At 41.8% G+C, this 25,301-nt stretch overlaps 1 protein-coding gene across 5 annotated transcripts in view; it reads left to right on the forward strand.

Annotated features, from left to right (window-relative positions):
• bcas3 (BCAS3 microtubule associated cell migration factor) overlaps window positions 1-25,301 on the forward strand; it is a 323,750-nt gene that overhangs the window by 67,805 nt on the left and 230,644 nt on the right. For 4 of the 5 annotated variants that reach the window (XM_084951630.1, XM_084951631.1, XM_084951628.1 and 1 more), the window contains 2 exons: window positions 16,572-16,722; window positions 23,442-23,486. In XM_084951630.1, coding sequence (XP_084807756.1) covers window positions 16,572-16,722; window positions 23,442-23,486 — 196 coding nt within the window. The remainder of the gene's footprint in view (window positions 1-16,571; window positions 16,723-23,441; window positions 23,487-25,301) is intronic. The other variant, XM_084951629.1, reaches the window with a different exon arrangement.

Genomic DNA, 25,301 nt, shown 5'->3' on the forward strand with positions numbered 1-25,301 from the left:
CTGCTGTTGTCTCCGAGTCCTTGTATTGAGGGTATGATTGTTGTTCCTTATATTTGAGGCAACAGTTATTTTTCTCTCACAGTTCCTTTTGAAAACTGCAGCAGAATTGCATAAGAGGAAACAACTGTACTGAGCAGGCCAATCACAGTAGCTGTGGCCTCCATTAACGCAACAGTTGGTGACATTCCTAGGACAGCGCACGTTAGGTGACGACACAGGTCTTCAGAAGGGTCTGCAGTTACTGCGTACATACGGCGTAGACTTATTGCCAATCCCCTCTTGCTACCCTCTAACACGTTAAGCAGAGAGGGGGCAACCTTTGCATTCACCTAGAGATGTGTTTCTGTCCACATGACGACTGTAATCATGACAGTCGCTCTTTTTCAGCAAGTCTCCGTCTGCAAGTATTTTGTCGTGATTGTGCAGTGATATAAAAATGGTGACCTAATGGAGTGTTACTTCAGGTTAGAGATTGCTGCAGTGGAGTCTGTGTGTGTCTGTGTGCATGTGTATTTGTGTTTCCAGTGACTGGTTGTCACAAGAGCCACTTTTCCAGGGACTCTGCCACAACCTTGTCTCCCTTGTTTGTCAAACACTATTGCAGGCCACTCACACTAGCTGTGTGTACCTTTCTGGCAAAGATGCACACTGATAAATACAGATTTTGTGTAACCTGCACTGTTTGACCCCAAAGGTGTTACTGGGAGTAAATTATCACAGTTTCTATGAGTCATGGTCTTCCTGGAATATCGCTGAGCTTTGATAAATGTGCTGCTGCCAGCAGCGGGTGGATAACTTGATAAACACTTCAGAGAACCACATGACTGGGAATCGATTGGTGGGTAATTCTGCATGCTATAGAAGAAGAGGTTTGAAAACTTAAGTCATGTTTTTTCGTGACATACTTTTCATCTTACTGCCGTGGAAACAAGCTCCTGAACTTTAAAATACTGTAACAAGCAGTTCATTAACTTCAAAAGTGAAGGTCATGCAAGCAGATGTGTGATCTATTCCACAGAGCAGTGTACTGCTTTGGATATGTACACATTTTTTTTTTTTTATTTAAGAGAGACACTGTTATTTATCCCATGTTGTGTTCCAGCAAAAAGTGTTAATGTGCTGAAGTAAAATATTTAGATGGACAGTTTTGTTTGAACCTAACCTCTTGCAGTTGGAAGATAAATATTTAAAATTGTGTCTTATCATATCTAACAATTTTCTCACTGTATCCTGTGACCAGGCTTTTTGTTTTTATCTGATGTATTCCCAATGCCATATCAGATGAACTCACTTCACTTTATCTTTTGCTGGATGTTATTAGCTCAGTGGATGTTGTTGCAGTGTTTTTTGTTCACTTATTTGAACTGTCAATATGAAACATCTGTTTAACCCAGAGGCATTACAAGCCTTGTAGTTCTGAGTTCAGTTGATTCGATGCTGTTCTCTCCTGTCCCTGTTTTTCCTGCTGTGGTTCATGAGGTACGGCTGCTCGTCTGCTAAGATTGGTCACTCTGAGTGCAATCACACCCTCCGTGATTTACTGCTCCAGTAAGTGCGTTACACTGTGGCATCAACGTAAACACTGTTTCATACCATATTAACGGTTGCTGCTGTGGAGGCACCGATTCCTATCACTGGACTACTTGGATACTCACATACGGCAGAAATGTGACACCATAGTCTGGTCTCAGTCTTTTACCTTTGTCTGTTTGTTTGTGCAAATTATACACAGTTTAAAAACACGTATTTGAAAATGTGTTTGAGTTTGTTGGGCACTATAGCAGATTACTGCTGCTCGAGGTCAATCGGCTGGACTGCTAAAAGACAGAATAAATATTTGGAGGGTTTAGCGTCGTTATAATGAAATCCATTAAATTTTTAGGTGTTTCACAATATTGAACACAGGCTATTTTTCTAAATAATAGCAATAATTGCCATAAATATTATAGATGGAAATATTATAGATGATCCATGTCTCTCATCCTACGCCCAGCACTGTGCGGCCCAAAAGTCTTCAAATAGTTGATCGAAGATGCTGGACTGGCACATGAGGTTTCAGGGTCAGGTCTTACATACACTCTCCTGAGTGACTGTGCCCTTGCTTTCTTTGTCCTTCCTGTCTTCCTCGTGTAGCTCCCCAACCCCCCACCACACACACACACGTACATGCATGGACACATTCCTCCACGGTGTGAAAAATAGTTCATCAAACATTAAAAGGATGTCTGGAGAGTCACTGCTGTGCTGCGATGAGAGACAGAGAAGCACAGAAACATCAAAGTGGGCTCAGAGGTGAAAGTGACTTAGCAAAGTAATGAGGTGCAATTGAGGAAAAATGAAGAAGAGATAGAGCAGAAGGAATAAAAGTGGGAGGGGGTAGGCGACAGAAGCAGGGAGAAAAAGATAAGTTTGTAGCAGCGGTGCTGAAAGCCGGGGTCTCGGGGAGCGTGGTCGTAAATCACACTTTGGTTTCAAAGGAGAACATTAGGGCCACCTGTCAACAATTAGTCCACACAGGGATGCCTAACTCTGTGTGTGCGTGTCTAGGTGTGTGTGTACATTTGAAAAAGATAGTGTCTACAGCAGAGATACCTGTGGTAAGATATATAAAAATGAGCCGCTTTTTCCCTTTGGAGAAAGTTTGACTTAACTGTAATGTTCAAAAGGTTTCAGGAAATTAAAGTCGGGTTTGACATGACATCAATTTAAGAATTGCCAAAAAGTGCCTATTTCAGTAATCCATTATCAGTTGTGACCTGTGGAGGAAGGTCATTTAGGTCTCTCTCTCTTTCTCTGTCTGTCTGTTTCTGTTTTGTTTTTTTTTTTTGAAGATAAATTGGCTCCGAGGCATCCTGCCTCATGTAAATTTAGAAATCCAGCGCCTACCGCCACCAGCGTTGATAAAACTCCATAATTTTCACCGGATGCAAACACATCGAGTCACATTTGCTTTTGTGTTTACCTTCCGGCCTGTTTTTGCAGGCTGGGTGTGAATCTTGGGTAGCAAAGACGGTTTTCTTAGGCTGGCACAAAGCAGCAGGGTGAGGCAAGCTGGGGCCGGGCCACCTAGCCACAACAGCTGCCCTGTGATTGTCGCCAGCGAGGACAGCGTTGATTTTTGGGAAGGAACTGTAGAAAAGTACACATCCTTCTCAAAGCTGCCAGCCTCAGGCCACCGGCACACCTAAAAATAGAGCCTGCAATTGGCTGGCTTCTTGTCACTGTTAAAATCTGAAATGGCTATTTATGTCCTTGTGTACAGTACTTTTTTCTCTCCCCAAGGCCTGTCCTCTGTGCGATCGATGTATTGTCATTTGAGGTGATGACCCATAATGTGAGCGTCCCATGCTGTAAAAGTGTGGTTTGTCTGCGGCGCAGCTCATACAAGGCTAGATTAGTAAGTGCATATTCTGTGCACAGGGCAGAGGTTATTGAGGCTATACCAGGCATATGGCAGCCACTGCAGACGTTTTATTATTCAGATGTCTTTCAGCTCCAACCACAGTACTGTATAATACAGCAGTGTGTGGAGGAAAAAAAGCAGCTTGATCATAATAATCTAAAAACCCTCTTTGATTTTCGGTTTGCTTTGACTTCATATTTTTACTGCGCCATAGTTCTGAGCAATACCTAGAGATGAGGTTTTTATCTGCTGACCGAGGGTCAGTTTTTCTAGTGTCCACATGAAATGCTGTGAAATGTCCTGGCTTTCCCCTTTTCTGCAACATGTTTATGACAGTTATGACTTGGTGTGCATTTTTTCACATGCTTGGGTGCCTTTCATTGTATACATAGCACCAGTAATACACTTCCCAACCATAAAACATCAACACAGGGCTATTAGTCAGTGCAGCAGATTTGTTTCCCCGCAAAGCAGGAGCCCTGGTGGTCCGATCATAGGGCCATCTGGGCCCTGGCGCTGGTTCAGAGAAAGAGGGGGAGCCGAAAAACAAGGTGTGACGGGAAACTGTTAATTCACTTGTTGATAAAGGGACACTTCCTTTCTGCTATTAGAGGCTGACGGGTTGCTTATTTGGGTTTGGACTTTTGTTTTATCTCGCCCTCCTCCTCCTCCAGCGCTCCCCTTCGTCAGTCATCGTCCTGTGGTGAAAAACACCAACGCTCTGCTGAAGCCAATGCCAAGGAAACATTACCTCATAACTGCTGGTGTGTGACACGTATGTGCACGGCCTCGCGCTGACCCTGTTTTTAACAGTATAGTTTACCTTAAGTCAAACAGTCGCAGCGTACAGACAGAAAATCTAGAAAGTTTCGCAAGATACGATAGATGGCTTTAACAGAGGAGGTCGGGATTTTAATTTCAGTAACGTGTAAACTGCACGAACCAGTCGGATGGATTACTTGTCCAGACTTTAGTCGTCATAATGAGCTGTCCGCCTTGGATCGGTGTCCGGCCTGAGGCTGAGCTAGCCAGCATTTGCAAAGGGACCACATGCATGCCATTTTATTTTCATTTCAGATTTTTATTTTATTTTTTTTAAATTTACTCTCTGATGTGGTTATACCATCTATACCATCTCCATGGCTACTGACCTCACCCAGATATCAGCGATATTTAGCTAACGCATGTCCAACCTCACAAATGAGTAGACACATACTTTCCAGCCATTTGGTGCAGTTCATTCTCACGTGTAGTAAAACGATGGTCAAATATATTGCAGCAGATATGCTAAGCCTGCTCTATCCCTTGTCCCCTGTAACAATCCAAAAAGTGTTTTTAGATTTTTATCAGTCAGTCTGTTTGATGCCTAAAATGAAAGACTTGAACTTGTTACATTTATTCATCATCAGTTCTCACTGATTTGTCACAGTGTCTCCAACATCAGCTTATAACCAGCCATATTGTTTTCATTGGTTTATATTGAAACTCATGTTCATTTTTTAAATTAAACATAGTGATGTACAAAAGAACATGATGAACCATATTAAACTTTTATAAATGAAATAACTCGTGGAGGGGACAGATTTCGAATTTCCTCAGATAGATAATACTTTGTACTTTTCAAATGTATGAAAAAAAGTTCTCCAGCAGAAATAATATCTGTTGATATTTAAAACTTTCCAGTAACTTTGTAGAGTGGACATAAAAAATAATTTTAGGTTCACTGGGTCAGCAAAAGTGAGTTATTAATAAAATTGTGCCTCTGCATGCGTCTGTGACCTCGCTGTGGTGTAGTTGACAGGACCGAGTTTATCAGTTTCTTACCTTTCTTTGACCTTGTCCTACATTTTCTGTACACCCAACAACAACACAAGGATGCACATGGTAGCACTCTCCCCTGACGTGTAGTTCTGACATTTTATCAATGACAGCAACATTACTTCCTGTTCTTTATCCTGAGACATTTGTATCGTGCTTCTGTGTCTCAGCTGAAAGTTGGAAATAGATCAGAGTCATTGAAGAATTTGGGAAGTATCAGTCAGACAGTAGAATAAGACAGAATAAACTTTTGAAGAGGTGAATAATAAAATGATTATAGAGGTAAAGAAGCTGTTTTATTACCACAATGATCCTCCGTGTGGCGCTGTGTGGTCAGGATTGCCGACACTCTGCAGAGGGAGGAGCAGAGCAGGCAGGCCGTGCTCCGCAAAGAGACGCACAGAGAGGAAAGGACTCGTAAAGCCTGACTTGTTGCTGCAAGGATTTCGCCTTGATACAAATCTAACAGCACAGAAAAAGCAGGGTAATTTCTCTGGACCCTTTTTTATGAATGGTCACTTCCTCCAGCTAAAACAACTTGCAGCCCTCCTTTGTAGGTTGTGTTTTTTTAAAAGGCAGTCTAAACACTTATCTGGTGAATGTGGGGCCTCTTCTCGACCTCTCTTCTCCTTATCAGTTTTAACATATTTAGAAAATGAGAAAGACGCAGTTACATTTGAAATGAGATATTTTATATAACAGCAAAGACACGTTATTTCTTCTCTGAGCAGCCTTTGTTTTCATAATTCGCCTCTTTTATTGGTGACACAGAAACCAGCTTCACCTCTAAATCCTACTGTATAGATCTTAATAATTGAAATGACAAATTACTTGTCAGCAGGAAATAGGAATTGGCAAATGGCTTCCTACAAGGAGCAGATGTTCTTTTAAAAGCATTTTTCCCTCGACCTGCCATGCAGTCAAGAGGATTTGTACATTACTCAGTACATTTGATTTAACAGTCGTGTGCCATCAAAGGTAAGCTAGTGTTTGCGGATCTTGTTTGTTGCCGGCTCCGGCGGCAGGATTCTCCCTGCGGTCGTCGGAGGAGCCAGAGCCCAGCTTGGCTTGAGTCAATAAACGGAGAGCTCAGCGTAAAACCACACAGCAATCGAACAAGCTGTTTACCCTGAAAATTAGCCTTCCCCTCTACTTTTAAGGCTTTTAAACCAACCAAAAATACACGGTGCAAGGAATATGTATCTTGGCCAGCATTTGGGCTCCGCCAGAGACCTCTGTCCTCTTTATAGGAACCCTAATAACTCAGCCTCCGTAGCCACTAACCCTCTCGTCACTGGCTGCACTCATCATTATTTGATTTGCAAAATTGTAAGGTAGAGATAAAGAAATAAAGCTGGCTTGCCATTACACACAGGCAGCACTTGTGGCTTACAGCTTATTGCCTGCCATGTGAATAGCACACGCTCTGAAAAGCCAAAGCCATCCATTGTCACAGAAATCGATAGATTTTACATCCTGCTTTTGTTCTGTGCAGCACTTGGATCCTTATGCTTAAAAATCATTTCTATATGAATTCTGAAGCTTAAATCCTTCAAAACGTTTCTGTTCGGTCATCTTTTTAATGCAGGGTGTGTGCCCGTGTAAAATATGCATTAAAAAAAATGTCAAACATGCTGTTGCTGCTAAAAAATGTCTCTCAGATTCATTTCTTTTTCTTCATAATTCAAACCAAGCTGATTTGAGTTTAAAGGTGCACAAGCAACGCCGCGTCTTTCTAGTCCTTAAAAATAAAGAAGCGTGTATTAACCTGAAAGAAACCTTTCCCTGCTTTGCCCTTAGATTCATTGTTTGCTCGTGGACTAAGTGTTTTTGACGTGCTGTTTATTTAGACTGGGAAGTCAAAATTCTGCCTGCTGAACCCAGATCATAGCGGCCTGCAGGTTGTTACCAGCAGAACCGCAAAAAAAGCCAATCAGCATGAGATGGGGAGAAAAACACGTCTGCACCGACTTTCCACGTTTCTGTTTGCATGTGTTTAACTGCTGTAGGTGGTGGATGCTGGTCCATTAGTGCAGACGAAAAAAGACAGGCACCGCTTTGACAAAATAATTAAAATACCAACCTCCTTCAAGAAGAGAGGAGAATGAACTCTGCAGGAATGAAAACACGATGATGGCGAGGATATGTTAATCGTTTTAGCTGGACTTCACGAGTTTCTTCCATTGGCTCGTGAATGCAGCGTGAGGCGGCTGTCACAGTAATGCAGACGTCTCATTATCTCCTCTCTGTCTGTCTTATTGTTTCCTCTCCTTTGGACCGCGGGGTTATAAAAGGAGAGGCATTTAGAGGCAGACAGAGTGACGGACGCAGCCAGTCTCCTCTCTGACCAGGAAGGTCAGCTTTTCCTCATTTAGCTCCGGGCATACGCTGATCTGTTTTTAATCATGTACGCTAACACAGTTGTATTTATTTATTTATGTATTTATTTATTTATTTATTTTTGGAGCAACTGTTGGAATCTATTAATGGCAACGGGGGGAAAATATATACTGAAAGTGTATCTTAATACCTGGCCACACACAAAGGTGAATATTTTTTTGCATCTGATTTCATTTTTCTATCATTTTTTGCTTGCAAAAAATTTGATTGAAAACCATTTTGGCCCGACGGAAACATGCCTGCTATTATTAAAATAATACAAAAAGTTTTACTTACAAAAAGCACAATTTTAGGTTCATACTCTTCATACTGCTTTGATTGTTGTTGCTAAATTAGTTAATTTGTTGCAGATTTTTCTACTGAGATTTTTTAGCATTCAGTCAAATTCTTTCTCGTCTAACGGAGATGTTTGCTTTTCATGTGCAGCATGACACCTTACAAACCTCATTCGGGTTTCTCTAACGTCTAACGATTGCCATAACCCATCCCATCTTTACTGGCTCCTTCACCCGAATCAGATGATAGATACACACTCAAACACACACACATATGGTTGAAGTGTGGGGTGTCATCCGATCCACTGGAGCCGTGTAACCCCCCCACTCAGCTCCTCTTGCTGGCGACTCAGTCCCGTCTGATGAGGCCTTGTAAATACTGACATGCTGTAAACTTGCGGATCTGATTTCAGGGTGCTGTTTGTGTGTGTTTTTGTATTTGTGTGCATTCCTTTCACCTGATAGTTGTTAGTTATAAATGCACATATGTGTTGTTAGACGTGGGCACGTTCCGCTTCTGTGTTTCTGTGTTTTTTGTTGGTTTTTTTCCCCTCCTGCCTGCTGCTTTTTTCCCTCTTCATTACAGAACCGACTGCTCTAAGCTCTGAACAAACTGCTCCTTGGCCGTACGGAGCATGTCTGACACTAAAAGCCTCGCTTCTTCTTTCTTTCTTTCTTTTTTTTACATCTGGTGTTTTTTCAATGGAATTTAAGAAAGAAAAGAATCGTGTTTGGGCTTTTTTTCTTCTTCTATTTTTGCTCTTGTCGAGTGTCTGTTTTTCTAAGCTTCCTGACATGAGAAACTTCAATAAAAATACAAAATGTTCAAAAATTTTCCCAAATAGGGCCGTTAATAAAAGCCCCCCGTTAGCTTGCGGTTTGGGAGCTGGAGACCGGGCAGGAAGCCATTTTCACACAGGCCGCCCTGACCTCGACTCTTAACTCTGACTGAAAATAGCAGACGAGCGAGATCACTGTACAAAGAGAAAAGAGAGAGAGGTGGAAAGGGAAAACCGAGGAGATAGATACCTCAGCAACATTACCTGAGAGAGAACGAAAGAAGGGAGGAGGAGAAACAAAGCGTTCTGACTGATGGCTTTTCCACCAGTCTTCCGATTCCTTTGCAAAACAGTAAATCTCGTGAAGTTTATTTTCTTTGCAGCATCTGTGTTTTATAAGGGCTCTTTTAATTTGTTTTTACTCTGTCCAGTGGGGGATCCCCTCTCCTTTCTTTTTTACTCCCCTTTGTGTTTGACCCTTTTTATTCTTCCCCACAGTCCTTTTCTCTCACTTTCTTGTCTTCCCTTCTGGTTTTCCTCTCTCCATCTCTTTCTCCTCCTGTGGAAGTGAGTGTTTTAATAATGCTTCCTTAGGGAATTGGAGATGGGAGAGCTGCATTTTCTTCTTCCCTGTTTTAATCTCTCACTACATTTCTGGGAAACTTGCTTTGTCAGTTGGTAGAATTTGGGGACACATTGGTACAGGTCAGCTACTGTTGGTCAATTATTGCTGAGCTACTTTGAGGTTTCTTGAAATACTAGATCAAAGTCAGTATCCATATTTTAATGGTAAAGCAGTACTTTTTTAAAATGATTTGTGTGTTTTAAATAATGATTTCATTTATTTGTATTTAGCAAAAATAAAATATAAAGTGTCAGGAACTAGAAACCTATAAATGTAAAATACCTTTTAATGAAATTGAAATTAAAAAGCAACAAAAAGAGGATCATTGATTTATCACTGATGATAATAAAATAAAATGTTCTTATTGCTACTAATAAAATTAATCCAATTTAAATCCCATATTAAAAAACCTTTTACTATGTTTTTAAGTTTACAGAGAAACCTTCCAGCGTGATGCTCGTCAGCAGGTTTAGGCCATAAACAGAAAACGGCCTCGCTGCTTTTTGCTCTGGCACACCTGCTGATCTGATAAACAACATTTTCTAGGTATTTCTGGCATCACTCCTTCTTTAAAGTAACCACTTTGTGTAAATATCAGAATCAGTGCAAGCTTCTCCATCAGTGAAGAATAAAACAAATTCTGCTGTTTAGTGACTCGAGGAGTACGTGCCATGGTTCCTTGTCTCCTTTCCTCGATCAGACCTGTAAATCCACAGTACTTTTCATCATTTACTCACATGTACTCGCCAGGAGTTCACCGTATAAATACATGCTTTTAGCTTTACAGTTGGAAAAAAGAATTGTCTGCATACATGTAGTACATGTATACATAGTATAGCTGAAAATGAATAAACAATAACCAAAGTGTCTGTTTTCCACCTGTCACATCAAGGTAACTCATACTGATGCAAAAAGAATGGGGGAAAAAAAAAACACATTTCCATAAAGTACGCCTGCTTATTGATTTGCCTAAATGAATGAATGACCTGAAACGGCCACAGCATTAAAGAGACAGCTACGACTACAGCAGGGCAGTGGTAAGGTACTCATCATCAGGCATGAGCAAAAGTAAAACTTTTAGTGGGAATTATTTATTTGGATCTTAAAAAATAAATAAAAATAAAATTTGTTTCATGCGTAACACTAATGTACTTCCAAAACTTTAAACTAGGGTAAATAAAATGATGATCATGTATAAGGACAGATTTACATTCAGCTGGCTGAGGCGCTTCAGAAACCTCCCGCACCCTTTAGATGCTTGATTGAAAAGCGGTGAGCCAGCATTTACACCCACTTCATGGAGGAAATTTGGCGTTGTTGCGATTATATATAAATAATGTCGTCTTTTGATATGTTTGTGGCTATATAAAGCGTTCGAGGCTATTTTGATGTTTACACCATTGACATGTTTCTGGCACCAAAGTAAAGTTTGACACCCAGAACTAATTTACGTAGGCTGTGAAATCCACTTCCTGTGTGACCAAAGTTCCTCCACACAGTTTAACGTGCCAAAGTTTGTCCAGTTCGTAACAGTAAAGCTGGAAAATGATTTAAACAGAGTCTTCAGCCAAATACACCCCGGTTAGTTGAGACAGTGCTATTGACAGAAATAAAAGCTATTCACAATTTCAAGTGTATTGCTGTTAAGTCAAACTAGATGATCGGGTTATTGGTTGTTTGACCTTCAAAGAGTTCAAAGTATCAGAGCAATAAGTGATTAATCATGTCAAAAACTGGATGGTAGGTGGGTGTCGTTCTGTCTGCAGACAACCACACAATTAATTCCACTGTGAGAGAATTGTGCTCAACACTTTGAGCGCTGGCAGTTTTACACTCTGGGATCAAGCTCGAATCCAGTTTGAGCGTGTATAGTCTTGTTGGTGTGTTTGTTTATGAAATCCTGTGATGAAACCTGCCTCACCCAGCCGTTAATCCCCAATGAGAGTTTTACTGGCTGATAGTGATCCATCATCCAAATGCAGAGTTTTTTTCCCCACCCTGACGAGACACATTCTCCAGAACCATTCTCTTGTTTAGCTCGTGCAAAGTTTTTATTACACGCTGAAACGACTGCTATTTGCATTAAGACAGAGGCTTTTTATCTTTTTGACCATGAAATGGGAAGCAAGCAAAGGAGGAATATCAGCTTCTGTCCAAAAATATCTTCAAAAGCAAAAAACATAAAAGCATTCCCCTACTGGGACAACGTCTCCGTCTCTTTCTCTGCCCCTCTGTCTCACAGCTGCAATATCATCCTCGAGTCCAAGGTCTCTCCTAGCTCCCCGAGCATCACTCAACATGTCACCTGCCTAACCTGTTGCCTCCTAACACTCCCCATCTCAGTTCCCCTCCATTGCAGTTTGCTTTTTTTTTCTTTTCCACCGACTGAAATATCCTCTCTGGCAGAACAATTCAAATAAGACACAGTGTTTGCTTGGGCGCACAGTCTTCAGAGCTTGTCCTTTCGCACATCGGCTCCAAGTTGCAAGCCACCTGCTTGTATTGGATGCAAATAGGGTATTAAAAGAGGGGAGAGAAACATGAGATAGCGTGACACGGGTAGGCTGAGGAGAGAGAAAGAGCGCGAAGGATAGAGAGAGAGGCTTAATGTGAGAAGAGAATGCAAATGCTGTTGAGACAAGGCAGGATGGATGCAGGAGTGCTGGATGGATGGTTGGATTAGGGGAGAAAGAAAGGCGAGGGTCAGGTGTTGGTATGACTTTTCGCCAGGGTCAAGGTTTTTCTCTGGACGACGGCAACGGAGCTGGATTTGCATTGATGGATCTTCTTTCCATGGGGATGTCATGTATCAGTGCTTGGGTACATCACGCCCCAGTCATTAATCAAATCATGGCCTCCGTCTAGAGCTATCTGTCTGCCAGGCGCTTCTCATCTGTCTACCTTGTCTTTCTCTTTGTAGTAGACTCGCTCTGCGTTTCGCTTGTTTTCTTTCTGCACTTGTAAATGATTTCAAATCATCTTAGATGCCCGCTGTAAGGACACGCAGCAAGCCTTTAAAGTTAAAATGCAGCAAGATTGTGATAAAAACAGAGCAGGTGACATTAGCAGGCACTAAATGTAATGGTTTGCTGCGGCGATAGTATCAGTAAGAAAATGGTGCTGTTGTCTTACTCACCTGTGATTGTTAATAAACTGTAAGTAAAGTCTGAAATCTTACAATCATGTATAAATAGTTACAATGACTGTGCTCACACAACATTTTGTTTTCTAAATAATTGATATAAATAGATGCGCGCAGGCCTGATTTCCACTCCCACTGTTTACCATAGCTGGATGTAGACACACCCTTAATCAGTTGTTTGCATACATCTGCTCCACCACTCTGACTATGAAAATAACAGCAAAGAAGAGAAGTTTCACATGATCGCATTGCCAAAGATCAAAGCTCACAGCCTTCCCCACCTGCTGCTGTTGCAGTGTTCGTAACAATAATCTGTGTACATGCAGCAGTAACACTCGCATCAGTTTGTGTAGCTTGAAATGAAAAAGTCTTTAAATGCTTACATAATTTGGATTTTTGTGTATGCAAAATTAAACTAATGGCATCAGATCATTATTAGTGATCAGTGATTAAATTGTTGTCGGATTAAATTAGGGCTGCCACAAACGATTATTTTGATAGTCGACTAGTCACCGATTATTTTTGCGATTAGTCGACTAATCAGATCATGCGTCCACTGGATGTAAAACGTACAGCTTATTGCACCAGCAGCATCTGCTCTTATATATCTATCATTAGCTTACAGCTTTAAGTGTTTAAGGTATGTGCTAACTAAAAATAAAGACAAGATGACAGTTTGTTAAATTTTAATGAAATTTGCAGATTGTTTTGGTGAAGTTTAATAAACTCCTTGCTATCTAAAATATAACAGGACACCGGAGTATATTCTTGAGCATCTCACACTTCTGATGATCAGCTGTCTGCTTGATGTTTATTCAGCTGTGTAAAAACTATAACTTTAATCTCAGCCAAACAGATTTACTCAGGAACAAATAAAATACTAAAAAAAAGCCAAACAATAACATTGTTAAGTTATCTAAGTGACTTATATATGTTTAACCTGAGTAGCGAAAGACGGCGGTGGGTTTGAAAACGATTTGCCGGGAGTCCGGTGTTCTCACGGCTCTAGTGACCTTGCCCCCGGCTAACTATCGAGCTAGTGGGTAACAGACGTCTCCGAAAACGTCGGAGCGCTTTTGAAAATATGTGGTGTCTTGATAAACTGAGCAGATATTTGAGGTTTACACAGCTACATTCTCACCTGAAAATATGTTAAACGTTTATTTTGTGACCCAGAAAGAATAATAAGAGTAATATTAAAACTAACTAGCTGCCGCCATTGTTGGAAACTGAGCTGGGCCGCGCTATGAATTCTGGGACACAGCTTCTTCTTCTTCGGGGTTTAACGGCAGCTGGTATCCTTGTACATGCAGTGCTGCCATCTTCTGTTTCAGTCCGTTATTACACTCTTAAATCCTACTACTTATTCCTGCGTCTTTTGTGATCTTACAAAGCTTCAAACGACGTGTCGACTGTTAAATTAGTCGTCGACGATTTTGATAGTCGACGTAATCGTGACTAGTCGACTAATCATGGCAGCCCTAGATTAAATATTAATTTTAACCACACAGTCCTCTGCAGAGGCCCATGCCCACACTCAGTGTCTGGAGGAACCTGATATAAGCAACTAAAATTATTCTTTCTTTTGCTCTGGTACTTTATGCATACCCCAGCTTCTGTCATGCTAAATAAACTAAAAATTACTGACGCCATATTGCATCCACACTTCCTGTAGTTCACAGAGTTAGTCGTGAAGTCTGATATTACATAATAGAACCTAAACCTTCCCTTGATAAATGTCCCGCATACCATTCCCATTCAGTGAGAATGTCTACACCACACACACACAGCCTTCCCGTCTGCCTCCCACCAGTTCACATATCATCTTCTGTCGGTCCGTGATCTCTAACACGGCCCGTACCAACTCGTCTTCTGTGTCTGGGGGCTTATGACAGCTAAGGACCCCTCAGCCCCGAGTGACAGGGCCGTGTTGACAGCCGGGTCAACAGCGATCATTACCCCACTGTCTCAGTTTAGCCACACCTGTTCTACAACCCGGTGTGTGCGCCTTATTTTTAAGGGTCGCGGTTGACGGCGAATAATCCATCGGGGGGCATGCGTGCACGGAGGATACTAAATTCACTGACGCCCCCGCGCACAAGCCTCCCGCTCAACTCCCCTCTTAGCTGAAGCACCATTATGGCTTTTCAGGCTGCTTCCTGTACAGATTCTTTTTTTTCTTTCCTCCCTCATCTGCCCTACTTTCCTCAACACAAAAGGTGCTTCCCAGGTTCAGGGGGTGTGTAGCACTTGTAAAATGTGAATGGCTTTCAGGAGTTGCCTGGGTAGGCAGTTTGACCAAGAGAGGAGCAGAGGGAAATGAAGGACAGGTTTGCGTAATGGTCCGCTCTCCCCATGCGAAGGTCACGCGGCATTGTTGGCCAGCAGAGGTCTAAAAGACAGGCCTTTGGAGGACCACAAAGCAGAGCTTTGGCAGCACTAATGAAACTCAGAGCTACACGTTAATGATCTAAAAGACTGGACCAAAACACTCAGCGGTCCCCTTTCCGCTTGCATTCAGCCTCCTCTTGATCGCTCCTTCCAAATAATGACAAGGCACTCTCCTTCCCTACCTTTATTGTAACCTTTGATGTCTGCCTTGTTTTCTTTGTGTCTGTGTCCCCCCTCCCTCCTTTTCATTCCTTTATGTTACGTGACTGTCACTCATCTATTAAGGCAACAAATGGAACAAGGAAAACATTCAGAGAGTGTATTGTGGTGCACCCACAGGTTTGCTCTTTATTTCTTTTGAAAGCACTTGAACTTGGAATTTTCCTTGGGCCGCCTATTGAATCGGGAGGGTGCTTTTTTTAATTTTTATTCCAGTATTGTCATAGGATTACAAAACACAGTTGTATTGTAATGCACATTTCCAAACCCCTATAGTTTGGTGTTTCATTTGTAACTGTTTATTTGTAATTGTGTCTTTTCTCATTGTATTAATAGGTGCCCTTACTCGCAGCACTAAAAAGAATGGTGCTGTTACTGGCATGCAGATAGTTTCGATTTCTTTTGTTTGATTTTATCAGTGTTTTCAGGTAAACTTTGGTTGCAGTCGTTACAGTATGAAATATAACAGGGTAGGCTTAAATCTGACCAGTGAGTTTGTCAAAGGTGGGCAAATAAAGCCAAAAGGAAAGAAAGAAAAGATTCATGTTTTGCTTCTGGTGATTAAATGAAACAATGTAACATTTGGGTTTAAATGTTTAGAAACTCTTCTCACCATCTTTTCACAATCGCTAAAGCGTCTTACTCGAGTGGGACTCATTGTTCTTCACCTTAGAAGATGTAGTTAATATAATTGTTAAAAGGGGAAGAACAATAAATATGTTAGTAACCCAATAAAAACCCTGCTTTTTGACTTATATATAAAATTGCTCTGCTAATAAGATGAGACTAATTGCATGTTAAGTGAAACAGTCAGTGAACTAGCTGCTGCTCTCCCTGAAGTAGCTGGTTAAGGTCATTAGACCTTGAAGAAGCCCTTTGACATGGCCTGATTATGTTTGGCTGCAGCTACACGGTGTGTGTGAGATGAGATGTGTTTCTCTGGATCGTCTGTCTGCGTGGGTGTGTTTGCGTGTGCATGTGCGTTAGGCCTGTTGATTGGCCTTGATTAACAGACTGCCAGGCACTAGAAGCAGAGCCTTTGTAATGTACCATCTTGAGCTAGTTATTTCCAATCATTCCACAGGAGGCCTTGAACTCTGAGTTGTGTGTTTCTGCGTGTGTTACGGGCTGGGAGAGGAAGATGGTGGGTCCAAAAAAAAAAAAAAAAAATCATAGTGTTCAGTCTGAAGAGAGAAGGGTGATGTCTTCTCGTGGCCTAGTGTGCAATTTGATGTGAACGTCACATGACATTTTAAATTTAATTCCAAGTGAGCAATATTGAGAATTAGCATCTGTAAAGAGTGCTGAACTGAAAAACCAACCGCTGAGCATAGAAAAGATGAATAATGCATGTAAAGTTGTTGATTCCTAGTGTTCTGCTACCATTACCTGCAGTGACTCATGTTCCACTTCAGATCCATGAATAGGAGATTTGGTTGGCCTTGCAGTTAAGGGAACACGCACGTCTGTTCGCTGCAAACACGTTTAGTAATCCCGCATTTTCCTGTGTGTTTTCCAGCCAAACTGAGCAGCCAGGATTCGTACAACAATTTCACCAATAACAACATGGGGAACCCGCGGCTCATCCCATTGCCCAGCCTCACTGTGGTGCTGCCTTTGGCTCAGATCAAACAGCCCATGACCCTGGGCACCATCACCAAGCGCACAGGGTTGGTATCTCTCTTTCTCTCTCACACACACAAATAAACCTCCTCCACAGGAACTGTAATTTATGAAGCACATGTGTTCAGCTACAAAATAAAATGATCTTATTACCTCATTACACAGAATACATAACTTTGTGCACTAGTGCTTTGGCCAGTCACTTTACTTTATCCTCTTTATTGCCATAAACAGCAGTCTAATAAATTTCTTATTAAAAACTGTAATTTTTTAGCACGTGGATCTGTACACGATGGCCATTATCTTTCCCCTTCAGATGAAACGGTTTATTCATGGCACGTATGTAATAATTAGAGAACTAGTCCAGCTCCAGTGTTCGTCAGAGTGCGCAAGCGAAGCCTTTGAAACACACTCTGTCCAGAGTGTAAGAGGATTATTGGCGGCTTCGCAACCTGTGCTAAATTTACAGTTTGGCCATAGAGGAGGAATTTAAATCATACTGTTGTTACATTTTCACGTTCAGTCTGTGAGTTTCTGTCTCTTCCCAGTAATCACTTTATAAAAACAGCATGTTGTGTCAGCAGTGGCTCTGCATAGGCCAGCGCCTTTCCTCTCTCATCTCGAGCCGACGCTCATGGACTTCTTTTGTCTCAGGCCGCCGTGTTTTTTGCATAGGGTAATGAAGCACAACACACACATGCGATCTCAGTCTGCGGGCTCTTTTGGTAGGCACAAATACGTTCTCCGATAAAAGAAAATAAGTTAAATCCTGCCAATGATTTCAAATAACACTCATGTTAGAGTGTAGCCTTGCTAGCTTTGTACGTTTGAATGCGTTTAAATTGTGAAAGCACATCTGCTCTCATGCACCTCTGACTTTTATTTCCATCTGGATCTTTGCCATACATTGAAATTATGTAGTTTTAAGACCATCAGCAACTAAAGGCCTTTGCTAAGTGCATTTACATACAGTACAGGTGGCTCCACAAATATGGGAAGATTTTAATATTTTCATTTAAATGTAATTTTCATGCCCTGTTTGAATGGGAAATGCTATAATGATTCAAACAGACGCCAAGGGATTTATTTTCCTGTGATATTTGATAAGTGAGCTTTGAGGATGAAAATCGGGACCCGACCCTGCGTTCAACATAAACAACATCAGGCTTTTTTTCCCAAATCATTAAGAAGACCTGCAAAGTTCATTTGTTTTGTAAAGATGCTCATTGCACATGCGCTGCGGTGGTGTCCCGTGCCAGAATGATTATGAAGATGTCCTTGTCCTGGTGGTTTGCATTCTGGTTTTACAGTTGTGATATTTAATGTTGTATAAAGATGGGCGTCTGTTGCATCCTTAATCTTCTTGACCATTATTGTGTTTGTTAGTTTATTCAGTATAAAACTCCAATCTTTAGCACAAAAAACTCTCACTAAATTACTGAGAATTGCAAAACATCAAAGTCTGTTCAGGTGAATACATTTTTCTTTTTTAAAGATGTAAATTGTGGGCGCTGGTTTAGCTCCATGGGTGAGCACAGGCGCCCAGCAGGCCCAATGTCAAGTCCGACCCGCGGCCCTTTGCTGCACGCCTCTCCCTCCCCACTCTCCTGTCTGTCTTCACTGTTCCTATCCAATAAAGGCTAAAAGGCCAAAAAAAACCTGTATTTTGCGAGGTTTATTGAAATACTCAAATCTTCAAAGTTGGGTAAAACGTTCAGGAGGCAGGTGGTGACAAAACATTCATTCCTCTGTGTTCCTGTGAAATGTGAAATTTCAGTATCACACCTTACTGCCAGGATTCCCCTAAACTGGAGGTGGCAAGCAGAGACAGGCAGTTACACAAGTAATCTGATTACTTTTTTCAAGTAAAGAGTAAAGTAAGGGGTTACTATTGCAAAAATCCAGTAAGCACGCTGCGTTACTAAACTGTGATTTTGTTTGTGAGCGTCTCATGACAATGGCGTGCGAGCGTGCGACGTCCGTGGCAGCGACAGACGTGCGCAGATCAACAATGGATAAAATGGAGTGATGGAGAGAGTACGACCGTGCAGCGTTTAAAGCGTGGAAGTAATCACATTACTGTATGCTAAAACGTCTTTCTACAGCGAAAAATGAAACTTCAAATCTGAGCGAGCAGCGAGCACGCTGCCACGGGAACGTGACATTCACAGAGAAACCCCCGGATCCCCCCACTGACATGACCGCTGTGGGCAAACCTCCACCCGCCCCACTCCTGCTTAATGTATAAGTTAAAAGATTAAAACTCATTAAACAAGTTTTAAAAAGAGACTTTTTCATTTGAGTCAGTTTTATATGATTGATTATGCAGAAGAAAAAGAATTGGGCTGAAAGGTCTGTTGCTTTATTACGTACTCAGGTTGTGTATCATGTTTTTAAAAATTAATAAAGTAACTAATTACTTTTGAAAATGAGTACTCAGTAAGGTAATGGGATTACTTTCTTGGAGAACTAATCAGTAATTAGTAACTAATTACTATTTTCAAGTAACTTGACCAACACTGGTGGCAAGTTTGTAAAAAACATCAAATTATATATTTATTTTCCTTGTTTTCATTATTACCACAATAAGAATATTTCATTTTAAACACAGGTATTGTGTTTGTGTGTATATCGGCCATATTCTCCTTCAGATTAAAGTTCACCTCTCAATTTTTAGAAATCATAATGTAACAAAGTTTAGCATAATAGTTTCATGAATCAAACTCATTCGGGTTAGTTTATGTTGTGGTTGTCCTTGACAGCTAGTGTTAATAACCCTTCTTCAGCTTAAGTGTTTATAATCTTCTGTTCCAGCTGCATATTGAAATATTTCTGCTCGCTCACTTTGGAGCTAGCAGGGTTAATACAGCCGCTAATGCACAGATAATGGACGAAACGGCTCATACAGCAGCGTGCACACGATAAACTGGCAGGTGGGGGCTGTAGGAGCAATTAATGTGGCTCTGTGATGTATTTAATTCGTTTTTGGACGTCACTCAAGCTTTGGTGTCATTATTAACTACAGAGAATATAGGTGCTCATATCCTTATTGTGTTTGTGTAAAACTGTGCAAATGTTTGCACGTACTGTCCACGGCCGTGCAACATTCCAACAGCTGTATCGGCTCTGAGGACACTATCACAGTCTGGTAGACTGCCTCGGCGCGCCTTCATCCATCCATTCAAGTCCAGAGGAGGTGTCAGTATTAATGTATCAGGGCGCACAGATGTGCTCCCTGCTCCTGCATGCGCACGGCTTGCACCCCACACCAACACACACACACTGAGTGAGGCAGCAGGTTTGACCCCCTAGAGTGGGGAGTGATATCATATGCTTTTACGCTATACTTGCACAGTAGTGCCCAGGCACCATCTGTCTGTGCAGCCAGCCCCTCTCTCTTTGTTAAGTGTGTGTGTTTGTGCATGTAAGTGTGTGTGTATGTGACAGAAAGAGAGGGAGAGAGGAGAGTCCAGCAGCTGTATTTACACCTGTATGAGCAGATCTCTGTTGGCAGTGTGGCAAAGGAACACACCAGCTGCTTAACCTATATTCCCTACCAAGCTGCCTTTGTGTGCACCCTGCAATAAGACACACACACACACACACACACACACACACACACACACACACACACACACACACACACACACACTAATGAAGCTTTCTTTCCCCTTTTCTGTGACCTGGCTGACTGCATAGATACCTTTGTACGTGCTGCACTCCTGCAGACCACCGGTGTGCAAAATTGTGCTGCTGTTTGTCTTCAGAAGCCTCAGGTTTTTGACATCAAAGAAAACCTCACCGAATTCACACAGAGCCCTCGCCTCTCTTAATTTAGATGCTCCCCCAACTCCGTCAAAATAGGGAGAGTCGGATGTGGCTAGGCATCTGCCTGATAACCTCCCTCCAGATGAGGCCAGGGCAGAGAGTGGAGGAACATAGCCAACCTTCTGCTACTCCTCAGAGTCTCTTGGGAATACCGAACAAAGAGAGGTGTGTCACCTCTGCCCCAACCTCTTGTTTCCTGTCAGCCTAAAATGGAAGCGTGTTAGATCCAGTGGAATTAAATCCCAAAGACGGTGATCACAAAATCCAAAGACTCTCTCCTGTCACAACTTCATCTTTGAACAGGATTAAGACAGAAATATTCGCAGTCAGCTCTACTTGTGCCTGTATTCACTGGGCAGATTGATTTAACTTGTCAAAATGCCTGTCGCGGTCACATTAGGGATTTGCAAACGGATGAAGAATTGCACACTTATCCCATCTACACACTGTCTGACTTTAACACGGACAAATGAAAATCCAAATGGAAAGATTGTCACACGCAAAACAAAATACCACCCTTTGAGCAAATCCCGCTGATGACATTTTCAGGCGAGTAGAGTGCAGGCAGGGTAACGAAAAAGACAACAGCAAAAGAACAAATGAGACCCTGTGACCCGCTGCAGATGTGCCCTCAGATTACTGTAATGCGTGTGTGAGCCATCCCGATACCAGAGCCACAGAGGCTCACTGAGACCGGAGCTAGAAAAGGGGCTTTAAGAACGCACCACATGGCGGCAAGGCTAAACCATTTGCACAAATCACCTCACTTCCCTCTCTTTTTAATGGCCCAGGCGGAGCTGCTATTAGGGCCAACGGGTTAAGAGATGAATGTGTGAACGATTATTCTCCGGGAGTGGGGTCGTCACCCTCACAGGTCGGTCCCACCCCCCCTCTTTCTCTGACTTCTCTCTGTAGCAATGACCCATGTTTGACTTGTTTCTCATCACGCCTGTGACCTATAAGGGACTCTTTCTCTGCTCACCACACCCGCTCCATCGTGCTTTGCATCACATACTGTAATCGGGTGCTCTTTGTCTATACTGAGGTCAAAACTGTTTACTGCCAGCTCAGCACGGTTGACAGTTCTCCCAGCGTGACCTCATGCTTTTGTTGTATTCCGAGGAGTGTGCAATTTGATTTGTAACACCAAAGGATAGGTTTGGGATTTTTAAAGTCTGGTGTAAAACAACGCTGATGCACACGTTTGGGAAAATAACTCTTTTGCTCTTTGTGTAAGTCTGGTGACACTGTAGTTAATTTCTTTAAAAGTTCAAGTCTGTGTTCTTGAAAAGTTTTCTGTGTTTTTGCCTGTATGAACTGTGGTTCCCTGCTGAGCTGTGGATATAGAGACATTGAGGACATATCTTGTTTGAATGTTTAATTACTATGAATACCAGTTACTCATGACACAAGAACTTTAACCGGTTCCACCTGATCTGCTTTACATTTCTGTAGCCTTCTTGCAGCTTTCTTTGCATTAACTCTGCTGCTATTAATTTCCATCGAGTATATAAATTGCACCAGCATGTTTCAGGAAGACTGTAGGGACAAAGTGGCACATTGTAAATCCTAAAGCTTACTTGGCCTTTGCTATGCCTATGGAGAGCTGACCCCATCTGGCCTTCTTTCTACAATTGGTGTCCATCCATTTACCAGTTGGAGGCCAGAGTTCTGGCTCAGAAAGTTCAACAGACTCAGCGGAGGGTAAGACGTTAGAGATCACCCCCCCCCCCTCCGTGCAGCTCTTTGATAAGCGGCAGTTTACCAGGGGCCTCCATTACACCAACCAGTGTGTTCATTTGTCAACTCGCACTCCAGGAGTAAGACATTCCAGGGCAAATTGTTGCTCCCTTTCTCCCGGCGGAACATGCTACACATTCATGTACCAAACTAATTGGAGACTGCGAGCTATCACTGGGAGGGCCCGGGAGGATGCGGCGAAAGCGATAAAATAAAGAAGTACTACGGAGTGCTTTCGTTGGTTGGAGATCCTGTTTTTCATGGCCGGGGGAGGTTGGTTTGCAGGGACAGAGTTCAGTCTCATCGGACCTTTATTGCTATAGGGAAACGGCTTATTTACTGTAAACTGTTTATGGAGCTCTGTCACTATCTCTGGACATGCAGAATAAACACAGGAACACACTCCCACTCCTAATGTCTCGTAAACATTAGAAACACGCACAGACTGACAGACAGAAATACACCCCGAAAAAGACACTACACTCTAGATGACTCTTGGATACACACACACGCACAAACACACTGCATACTTGTTAACATAATCACAGTGAATACACATTTGTCAACACCGTCTCTTCCAACCAGGCATGCACATTCATAAGACAGTTCACAGCCATAAATACACACTTGCACTAAAAAAAGAAGTTGCATGCAAACACACAACTCCTTGTCTCAACAGTGCCTGAGTGCTGTTAGTTTTACTGGTGTCCCCAGTTGTTATACAAATTGGATAAACTCTTCATACTCTTTCCCAATCACAACAATCAGAGCAGTTTCCCAAAGTATTTTTTTCCCGCATTGCATTTACACAGTTGGGTACAAGTTTGCGCACGTGTACCCGATCCCTTTAAAGTTAAGAGAGAAAAAAATATGACAGATGTCGAAAGAAGAAAAAAACAACCCAAAACGTCCGTCTGCGGATGCGATGCATGTGCCAAGTATATGGTATCACGCTTTACGGAGCAGCTCGAGCAGATGAATCATCGACGTATCCCGTAGGTCTTCAAATCCATCTCAGCACACAGACATTCTGTTTCCTGCCTCGTATGTGTTGTGCACTTAAACAGACATGTCAAAAAGTATATAATGTGAAAAGTGTGTTTGCTCAAGTGTGCTAGTTTTAATAATTGTTTTTCCGTCTATTTCTGTACCCCTCAACACCCCCCAACACCCCCTTTCCCTCCCCCCTCTCATGAAGACCCTACCTCTTTGGGGCGGGATGTTTTGCCATTAAAACTCCATGGTGAGTTTTGCTTCTCCCCTCTTCGGCTCCCTTGGCAGCATGCGACTGTATAAAGCACCACAGCACACTGCCTCCTTTACCTCTCATTTGTCTCCTGGTATATTTTCAACACATTTTGTAGAGTTGGTGTGGTCGTTCCTCGGCGGGTACGAATCCCAAAGAGGAGTGTTTCTTATTTTCTCATCTTTATGTGTCTGTGTGTGTGTTTTTGATTACCCTTATTCTTCCCTTTTTTTGGTTTTGTTTTGTTTAACGTTATATTTAAAGACCGATGATTCAGCATGTTGTGTTAAAGCCACCGCAGCACTTTAAGGGAAAAGGGATTTTTTTCTTTCAGATTGTGCAGTATACATAAATATGCAAAGCAGCAGTGAGGTGCTAGGTATGGTGTTACATGTGAAGTAATGCTCAAAGCCCAAACTTCATACTTTAGGTTTTGCTTGGGAGTTCAGAGTACATGCTGTAGGGGTTTAGGGCTCTTCCATCAAACTTCTGATCTGGTTGTTGTCTTTTTTCTTTAAACCACCCACCAGAAAATGACATCGCTGTCTTATTGTCTTTTTCATTCTCTTACGTTAGATGATCTTTTTCCAATAATATCTTTGTGTCGAACACATGTTGTTCAGATTTTATTTTATCCCACTTTGGCTAGATTTTTTCCATCAGATGTGTGTTTGCATGCAGTAAATGTGCCACATTCTGATATTGTGAACAGTGTCCTGTCTGGTTATGGAAATGTGTGTGATATGTACCGCTCCTACAAAATATTCTCCAGAGAGCGGATGAACCACAATTATTTAATTGTAGCTAGCACTGGAAATGAAGTTTGTTTTAAATTTTTAAACTGAGTTTTTTTTGTTTCCAGTGTATTTTAGCACATCTCATAACTTTACTTTTACTGTTCCAGCCACAGTAGGCCGCCTTTTGACTCCACGTGAAATAAAAGCAGCCACACAGCCAAACACAGTGGAACAGTTAGCAGCGAAAGCGCTACATTTTGGGGGGGCGATGGTCAGATTTGATGATTTTGTTTCTTGGCAGCTGAAAATAAATGTTAAAACATTCCATGTCCTCTTTTGTTGTTAGCCAACTGTTAGCTAAAGTAACAGATTTAGTGACTCTGGAGTTATTACGTAATCAGTAATTCTGGTTTAAACAATGGAACATAAGCTCAACATCATTACTTTTACTGAGTACTTATGCTCATTCAATTCATTATTAAATTACCTGCTAATCTTAGAGAAATAAGCTAGCCTATTTCATACCGTTAAACTGTCCACCACCTTTCTCTTTTTTTCTTGTGATTTGAATAAGTCTGGTTCTGTGGTCATTCATGGCTGTTTTCAGAAAAATAGCCACCCCAAGCCAAGTTTTGGAGACACAATTTAAAATGGGATGACAGCTTACTTCACCAAAGATGGAAACATGCAAAGCCCCTTAGATTGTGAGAAGAATTTCTAAGATAGATGTGGACCCCTGTGTGCTTTCAAAGTGACATACAGATCTAATAACATTAAATACTGCGCATCCCTTGACCTTGAAATCACCGGTTATGTTGCGACTAAAATGCTGTAGGTAAGACAGATGAATCCATCACTAGTGAGTTATTGGGGCAAATAATAAAAAGCAGTGAGGTGGAACAAAAAGGCCGGTTTCATTTGATTTTCAGGTTAAGATTCAGGAAATGTTTAACTGTCACTCCTGAATTTTGAGTTCAATTTTAGCACTAAAATGCACAAAGCATCCTCCGATTCAAAGATTTTTGTCATGCAGGGGGATGTAGCCAAGTCTCTTGTCAGCGCTCTCTCATGAAAT

This window comes from Perissodus microlepis, chromosome 14 (assembly GCF_051167445.1).
Source record: "Perissodus microlepis isolate ML-2025 ecotype Zambia chromosome 14, ASM5116744v1, whole genome shotgun sequence".
NCBI lineage: Eukaryota > Metazoa > Chordata > Actinopteri > Cichliformes > Cichlidae > Perissodus > Perissodus microlepis.